General features: G+C 39.8%; 1 protein-coding gene across 1 annotated transcript; it reads right to left on the bottom strand.

The window, feature by feature from the left end:
* Positions 1–3,966: 3,966 nt before the first annotated feature.
* Positions 3,967–9,304, bottom strand: LOC135677899 (uncharacterized). The gene is made up of 5 exons (XM_065190332.1): positions 9,135–9,304; positions 8,272–8,453; positions 5,075–5,290; positions 4,713–4,846; positions 3,967–4,421 (listed from the first exon to the last, which is right to left on the bottom strand). Exons 1-5 carry the CDS (start codon positions 9,195–9,197, stop codon positions 4,231–4,233), a joined length of 786 nt encoding a protein of 261 aa, XP_065046404.1. The 5' UTR covers positions 9,198–9,304; the 3' UTR covers positions 3,967–4,230.
* Between the last annotated feature and the right edge of the window lie 370 nt (positions 9,305–9,674).

Raw genomic sequence — 9,674 nt, 5'->3', positions numbered from 1 at the left:
GCATCAATCCGAAGTCCCCCACTTTTGGCTATTTTAATGAGAAGTCTATTGACACCGATCTGACGAAGTTTCCTTGCCTCTACCCTTAAGCCTTGTTTCAAAACTTCGAGTTTGCCTTTGCATTCTCCACTTCTCGACCCCTTTCATGACCAAGCACTCTCCCTCCATAAGAGCAAGGGATTAATGACATCATGGTAGTCTCACTTCTATAATACCATGGCGCTGCCATGCTCATGGCCCTACTAACCATCGCCTCATATCTATGTCCCTTTCTTCGCGATCAATAGATCCACCTGTGTAGTACTAGGACACTTTTTTGAGTCTACCCCATTCTAGCCGACACTTGGTTTTGGGTACCTAAGTCCCTCTGGATCTATCGTTACTTCCTCGCCCCTTTCGATCACCTACTTCAACACATCTGTATTCTTCGAGCAATTCCTCTTGGTTGATGAAAAGACAGACTACAACTCTCATGCATGGTCTCTGCCATCATGTTACAGGGCTCACACCAATTCTGTACTCCATTGCTTCCTTGGCAGCAACGTTCATTTACTCAACATTGTCCTCTAACTTATCGAGCTCTCTTAAGCGAATATGAGCTCTAGAGTAATCTAACTCTCTAGCCACTTTGATCATACCTCTATATGATTAAGTCTTCCTCATGGGACTCACTATTACTTGTACTCAAAATTCTTCCTCGGTGGTACATAGCTCTCATATGCTAATGACTAAGGCCTTCATCCGATGCAAACTTCGATGCACACATGGAAGACTTGCCTTTACGGTACCATAACATTCACTCTTTAAATCCATAACCCTTTTTATCATCGTGTTGTTCACAGAAGTGGAGCTCCCAGTAGCTCCCGTTCAAATCTTCGTATGATCTAGTACCTCGTGGGACTTCTCTCGTGTGTGTCGCATTGCCTCGAATTGCTTCACCATGATCTGTTTCACCATGTCATCTCCTGGCGGCATCTATATTGCATTCTAATCTTTGTGGGATGAACTTAGACTGCGATATCTCCATGTGTGGCTTTTGCCAGCATATCGTAGGGCCTCCGTCACGTCCGATTGTGTTCTCTCCTTTGGCAATTGACCTTCGTCTACTTGTTCTCGAGTCACACCCGAACGAAGCAACTCTAGGACAATCTGTCACCTAGCAACTCCCAAAGTCCACCGACTTCACTGAAATTGGTGCGTCATTATTTGGATCCTAGAGCTTTGTCCCCAAGCACAATCTCTACTACGCATTGCTTGCTTCAGGGCAATTCAAATGGTAGCACTACAGCATATTATTCAAGAGTATTGGTCTTCGCATTATCTTGCCTCATGTCAAGGCATTCTAACCTCAACTTCGCCTCTACAAGTTGAGTCATCTTAATTCCTCTATTAAATGTTTCAACAAGATAAGATGCATGTGCCTCGAAACTCCTTTCAACTTTAGCACTATGTAGGTTAAATCCGCTCCATCAGAATAAGAGACCCATAGAATGACATGATCCTACCTCTACAAGAGATCATATCTTTGACCTCTGTCCAAGGAAAGCTTAGTGCCTCTGCTTTATGTTTCGTCTTCTATATTGACTCCATTCATGCGGCTTGGGTACTTCACCAAGTTCCACCCAAGTTGCTTCACTCTTCGATTTGCATTGAGTTGATGGTGGCCCTCGCGCCCAACATTCTACGGGTTAGCCCTCATTGAGTCTGATCTCCACATCAGCTTCAAGTGTGCCTTTGTTTGGTGTTGCCTTAGGTCACTCCCTCACTTGATCTTGTAATACATCCACAAATGCATTACCTCATGCGAGAACATGCGACGACTTCTTGTCACTCGCTCGGTATGTTGAGCTTTGTGTAGTTATTGTCTTGAGGTACCCCTCCTCAACATATGTGGTCTGTTGCACATGATTCTCCTTTTGGAGAACCGAGACTTATCCCTCCTGGATATTTGTCTCGTTAGAGCAACGTTTCTCTTTGCATCCTTCCCTCTAGAAGTTTCAAAGACCATTATCCCCTTGGACTACTCCGTCTTGTTGAACGAACCGTGCACTATTTCACTCTCGTAAACATACTTGCTAGATTACGACTCTTCGCCAATACAATCCCCCTACACCCCTCAAGGCCCACCAATATACTGAACTTGATGCATACTTCAACCTCCTATAGACGTATCATTCCCATGCCGAATATAAAGTTTTAATGCTCAATGGTATCGAGTTTCGATCGCTTTAGGATGGCCACGGATAGTCCATCATCCATATACAAGCCCTTGCATGAGAATCAAATTCTTCGAATTAGCAATTTTCTTCACCTCTGTAAGCTTTACACAACTCTTGTGGTTGCTAAGTAATCCATCTCACCTTCTACAGTATCATCCTTTGCCAAGCACCCCACTTGTCTTAAGCATCGTCAAGTTTGGTTGTGAACATTAAGTCGTAGCTTGAACTCAGCCATCTCAACTTTTGTGCGCTACACATTCTTCTTAGCTCGCTTGTCCTTGTGGTGTCTCTTATGCGAAGGGTTGGGCATTCCTCTAAATGTCAATCTTAGATACTCGCTCATTTAAGTGACTCCTTTCCTTGCATCTCGACAATACTCATTTTCCCCAAACGATCACGCATGCTGGCTACTCTCAACATAGCCCAACTAGGTACCCCATGTTTGTTTGCTAAGTGTTTCTAAGAATGTTTGTCCCGCTCTAATACTATCCGTCAGATATTTAGCTAATTTTTCCTAAGTCTTGCGACCCCCTTATATGTCTGTCTGTAAAGGGTTAGCCTCCCCGAAATCTCTTATGGTCATTTAAAGATCTATAAAAGAGAAAACGAGTTAGAGAAAACATTTAACTCAAGATCTACAAGCAGTCATTTCAGTAAACACTTAATAGACAATGCAAATTACAAACATAGACTTTACAAGCTTTGAGCGATCACATGACAAAAGGTCCAAGGTGGTCTATTATGGTCAAAAGTCCCTACAAGTGCCCATATGACACTACTGTAGAACAAGACAACAAATCAGCCCTAGACACTACCCTAAAGACTCATCCAGTCATGTGCTACCCAGGTAACTCTTGAGTGCTATGTTGGATGACACTTCACACCACTCTAAGGAGCTAGAAAACTCCCAAAATAACTATATGGATGATTTGTTTCTAGGCAATTTTGTTTCTGCATGATAGCTACACACAACCTGCCATTACAAGCTTGAAACGACTATAAAAGCGAATCAAATGAGGCTACCAAGCCTACTACAAACCCTCTACATATTATCCAAAACATGAATAAAACCGAAAGACATTGACATATACGAGCATTATATCAAACATCATAATTATAGCTTTGTCCATAGAACAATAGGATGATATTAGCCTTTAAAAAAAAAATTTATTTTTTTTTCAAAATTTGGTACATATGACACTCAACAGATCAATGCCGACTGGTATGATACCGTTCGAACCCTTGTACACTACCGATATATGAAATTGCTAAGACAAATAAGCATGTTTGAGAAAACATACATTAGCCACATTTACTTTTAAGTCTAATCCAACATATGATTATCACCAAAGTTGTAGAAGGAAAACACATTTACATTAGCAATGAATTGTAACACTGAAAGTTATTTGTTATTTTGTTCAAACACTAGAAAATGCACTATGAATGATAAATTTCTGTAGCTATGTGCTATAAATTGCTTAGGTTTGTTCTAATGATCAGAGTAAAATAAACCCAACGTTTGTTTTTTTGTTCATCTAATTGGTTAGTGTGTTTTGTTCAGGACTCCTGCAATCACTCACTCTTGTAATTTTGCAGGGCTGATTTCAGCTGAAAATAATGAATTGAAGCATGACAGGTCAAACAAGATGTTTCTGCGTGCAGTGTGATGCATGAACATTGTACTGTCTCAAACTCAAGATTGTGTATGCAGATATAGGTTTGATTAAGCTGGGATATTTCACAAGGATAGTCATAAGCGAAGGTCTATAACTTCTTAAGTGATTGTATAACACCAAAGTGATAGCATACATAGCATGAGTTGAATCAAGAATAAATCTTGCACATGCAATGAAGAAATCTGCTTAAATATGAAAGAAAAGCAAGAAAAAGGAAAAGAGTTTCGGAATGTACTGACCAAAAATATAGCCCTCTCCTTTCACCCTTTCTATTTACATTCAGAACTAAACAAACACCACCTTCTCATTGTTTGGAAGAGGGTCCTGGAGATAACTTAATCATTGTTATGGAAACCTGGAAGAAGAGAGGTCAAGAACCCGACGATGAACATCTGAATCTCTTTCACCACTCGCCAAAAGTTGTTTCCATGTCCTTCGGGTCCAGGGTGATTCTCATTGGCATCTGGTGGTCCCTGGTTTTCAGCTGGTTGGTTCTGATTCTGATTGTTGACACCATAAATTTCACCTGCAGCCAATATAAAAGACATGTATTTAGAACAAAAAAAGAAAAACATGGCTCCAATTGGACTGTTTCCATTTTTGAAACAGCTTTTCCAGAATTTGTTATAGAAGTACACAAAATAGCAATTGAATAGTTCCTAAGAAAAATTCACTATACTGAGTACAATATCTTGATGCTTCACTGATATCCCCAAAACTTGTCGACATGATGTTATAGCTTGAGATTGAAGTCAAAAGAGCAATAGTAGTCAAAGAACATCAAGGAACATATTCTTGACAATTTTTAAGAGGATACCACGTTGAGGATTATTCTGACCATCGTGGCCGACAGGAGGGCCATTCTGTGGTTGCATAGGAGCTTGCTGTCGTGGAGGGGCTCCTGCTTGCTGAAGCCAACGTATAAAAGGAGCAAAGACTCCAGTTTGATATCTGTGCAATTAGGAAGGCATACAGAAATGAGAAGACAAGCAATCTACCAGAAAAGCTATTAAGAGATCAGCCAAATTTCTGTTATCACATTTTAAAGCTCGTATAATAACCAAAATAATCTAGATTGTTGGTGGTTAATGGGGCCTCAACATCCAATTTACTTCGAAACTATGGAAAATGAGATCACAAATATAATCCAGGAACTGAAGTGAAAGAATTTGTGCTCACAGGTACACCAATAATGCAAACAAAACAAGGAGAACAAGCTTTTGTGGTGATCCATCCTGACTTAGAAGAAAGACCATAGCCGCCAATTTGATGATCAGACCCAAGTCAAGCTGAAACGCAAAGTGGAATCTCCTTACTACTACTTGTCTCTGAGGGCCATGTTGCTGCCTCACTTCCTGCCCATGCTCATCAGTAGCTCCTCCAGATACTTGCCTCCTGAAAGGTGAACATAATACATAAGAGGACGTATAAGTTGACAGTATTGTTTGTAGCATGCTTTCCTTCTGCTTAGGACATACTGATCCAACGGTAACCTGACAGGGTACATCTGATCTACATTCGAATGGCCCAAAGGTGACCTGATTGATTTCGATCGATTTCTTGTCCTTATGGCTTGAATTAATTGAATGCAACCAGAGTTGGCTGATTTTGTATTTGTGTAGTTGATTTGGTAGCATCAGAATGGTAAAATAAAAGAGAGGAGGAAACGAAGCATTGCAGGATAAAAGGAAAGCAAAAATGGGAACCTATCTAATTCATTTATTATATAAAGATTATAAACTTTTTTTTTCATGAGAAGACAGACTTATCATCTAAATCAAGGTTTGCCTTATCGATCTGCACCGGTATACTAGCCAACTGTCGATATGGTACGAATCAAGACATACCGACATACCGTATGTTAGTATGCCTAGGAATATCGATGATATGGTAAAATTACCGAAAATTACTCTAAAAGTTTCTGAAAAATAGAAAAAAAAAATTGGATTAGGATTTTTAAGTTGAAAATAAATATAAATTTAGTATAATTTTAACAAAATAATCTAAATTAGGAAAGAATAGTGACAAATATCTTTTTTGAGCTTTGCGAAGTAACTTTGTGGTATGTTCCAAACCTTCCTTCTATTAATATTGAATTATTTACAAAGAAATGATTTGATTTGTTAGATTATTTTTTAAACTTAAACTTTAAGATTCAAATGAATCAAGTAATCAATCGATGGATATATCTGATTTTACCATAAAAAAGAATGATGAGACTCTACAGGCGATGGATCGAGGTCCTCGATCCAATATATCTGTATATCAATTTGATGTTTGTCAGACCCAATCCTAAAAATGATCCCTCGACATAGTATCCTGATACATCGTATGTTGTTAGTGTATCGATGTGGTGATAGTCATTGTCCGATCATCGTAAACCACGTGTCTGAAGCAACTCCTGAGGCAAGGACAATTGTAGCATATATCGGGGCAGAGCATGGCGAATGTCAGAATTTCTACTTTTGTCATTGATCTGTTGCTCTGTATGATATGATCGATCACTGTACTGCTACTCGAAGAAGTGTGACCACCTATTAATCCACTGCTGCTGGCCATAAGATTCTCCACAATATGACGGTTGTGAATATGATGAACTTCGCTTTATGTCTACATCATGTAGGCTCTATCGCATTTGCTCAAAATCATCCACTGTCTTCCCCTTCTATGTATAAACTTGATCAATACCTTATTGAATTCCATGATCTGAATCTTGGGAAGCATGTGTCAAATACTGCTCCTCGATCAGTGCACCACCCTCAAATTGTGTGGACGAGACCATCAACTCCCCGATGTCGTCACCATCATCGCTCGAGGCACTATTGTCCACGTCGCTACCATGTCTCTAAACCAAGCGGGTCGTTGAATGCAAATGAGAAAGTGTCTCATCGCTTGATTCGATTCTTTCCAACAGTACGACTGATACAACTGCCTTACCCTTTGCCTTTGCACGATGGGCAGACGATTGTGGCAGAAGAAAAGGTTTAAAAACCTTTTTCAATGGTTCAAACGGTCAAATTGACCATTTGCAATAAGGCTATATGAGCGCTTCATCGATAACGGTCGAAATCCGACCATTACTGACCGGTACAGGTCGATAATCGTCGGATTTCGATCATTACCGACCGGTGCAGACCCTGTAATGCCCAATACAGAGTCATGTAATGGGTACCGCTCGATGGAGGGCGGTCCGTGTACCAATCCCTTGTCGGACCGATACATACTGCCTATATCGAGCGGCACAGCTCAATATGGCGAACCCTGATTTGGATAATGGTTCTCCCATCCCCATCCAACAAACCTCAAGGAAATCATGATCTTAAGATGATCAATGATAAAAGTACAATTATGCAAAGCATCTTATGCATATATAAGTATGATAATGAGTCATTCTTTTATGGTAGGTGCTTGCAATTATTGGTGTTCCACATTCACGGTAGTTATTCAGGTAGAAGGATGCCCTTTTTATACTCTGTGTTTAAACAACGTGCTAATGCACAATGCAATATGTGACTTCATAAGGTCACAATTGTATAATAAACTACCAAAACTGAGGATAGTTCATTCTTCATGTTTTTCTATCTCGTTCTTTAAGCATAATATTCAGCAAATAGTTCTACAGAACAATGGATGCTGAATTGTATGACACATTGGCAAATGAGAACTCTAAAGGGAGAAGGTGAACCTGCACAATGTAAACCAAAAACAAGGACACATATCGTTGTAACAAAAATCCCTGTGGAAAACTGCCAAAAATTCAATGACAAGAACGATCATTAGTTGACACAATAAAAGATAATGTAACAAAAATATGTTTTCTCAAGCTTATGCATGCACTTTAATTCAATGGCAGTTCAAATGTGTAATATTGACAAACGTGAATGTTTTTTAGAGAAGTTTGGACTTGTTTCCAGAAAATGAAAATATCTATTATGGATGAATACAACAAAGCCACATTTCAATCTCAATATTCAGTTTTAGCCAATTATCTTAACATTGCAGAGGCTTACATCAGGAGAAGCAGCCTATGCATCTAGCAGAAATATGTTCAAGAAGAAATAGAATACACTCATATGCTAGTTATCTTTTGATCAAGTCATTGACCATAAATGCTCTTCGATAACAAAGCTATCATATAATAATCAATCATACTTTATAAATTTCCAGACTATAAAACATGTAAAAATTCTTTTTTCAAGCCTTGTCGTTTCTTTTTTCTCAATAGAAAGAGTAGAAAGAAGACTTCAACAAACATTTTTCAATAGAAAGAGTATTGTGACGAACTAGAATTTTTCTTTTTCTACAGTGACTGCATTTTAGCTTAACGCAAAAAGGAAAAGCCAATCAAATTTAGCATATAGAAAATAAAAGCTTACGTTGGTATATTATACTTCAACGGAATAAGCATAGTAGGAGAAATCCCAGCCATCGGCCCCATGTATGGAAGATACGGAATAGCATAAATTCCTGAACCATGTTCATCGGAATCTGAACTTTGGAAAGGAACCATTCCAGGAAACATGAGTGGGGACATCTGGAAGCCACAAACATCTGGTACCTGAATTGCCAACATATATTAGATCACTAAGCATCAAAAGACATATGATTGGATCCTAAGGGGAGAAAGAAACTTTTAAAAGGATCTAGGTTTATGGTGCAATCAAAAGGTTCTCTCAGAACTGACGTGAAGAATTCCCAAGAATGACGCGAAAGCAAAACTATCATTTCTAAAAATCAACCGATACAAAAAATGCCAACTTAAACATCATCGTTCAAGAATTTCACTCGATTAGCTCATTTTATCTCAAACGGACTCATAAATGTTGTCCTGATTTTCCAGGAGAACTCGCCAATTCATATCCAAAAGGTTCCTTAAGGCTCAAAAGACTCACTTCTATGCACAAATATGACGCAAAACACCCCTCGAAGACATGAAAATAACGTCCAAAAGGGGGAAAAAAAAAGACTAAACCTTCACAGTGTTTACAATCTCTAGATTATAACCCAGCCAGAATCAATTCACTCAAAGAAAACACGAGAGTCCCACGAAAATGTAACCGAGAGTGGAATCTTGAAACCGAAACGTGTAATCACAAAAGCGACAGCAAATATAATGAAAGATCGAACTTGATCCACAAATCGGTAGATACAAGCCGCAGCTCTAGGAAACAGATCCAATTCAGCAAAGGAAAACGGATCCAAGCCGACGAATCGAAAGGATCCAAGCGATTACACGCACCTGAGGCGTAAGACCGCCATCCGTGGTTGGCGGTGTCGGATCGGTTTGGGGTTCTTCCGCCATTCGCCGAAGAGGAGAAGAGAACGGAGGCCTGCTTAACCGAGGCAGACCCGAGCGCGAGCCGAGCGGTACGTTGTTCCCGCACGCGGCGGCCGTAGGTCGAGCTGGACACGTCACGCATTAGATCTGGACGGTTCACCGCCCGGAATAAAAACCATAGTAAGGCAACATTCGTGAAACAGAAACGGAATCGGAAACGGAAATGCTTTCCAGACGGACAGCTGATCTTAATGTGGGACCAACGTAAACCCAACACCCACGTCAACCTTGAAACTTCTGGCAAAACTTCACGGGCGGTGCGACCCGGTAGACCTTTCATGAGGGTAAGAAACTAAGAACCGCAGAAGACCACTATGACAGACGTCGTATCCACATGAATAAACATATAAAAGCGAACAAATGAATAAACACGCCATTAGTTTTGAGAAAGATGATGATCCCAAAATAAACAACATCATCCAACCAAACACAGGAAGTAAT

The sequence above is a fragment of the Musa acuminata genome, chromosome BXJ1-1 (assembly GCF_036884655.1).
Source record: "Musa acuminata AAA Group cultivar baxijiao chromosome BXJ1-1, Cavendish_Baxijiao_AAA, whole genome shotgun sequence".
In the NCBI taxonomy this organism is placed as follows: domain Eukaryota; kingdom Viridiplantae; phylum Streptophyta; class Magnoliopsida; order Zingiberales; family Musaceae; genus Musa; species Musa acuminata.
Note: the sequence above shows the minus strand (reverse complement) of the source record. Positions and strands in the feature narration are given on the sequence as shown.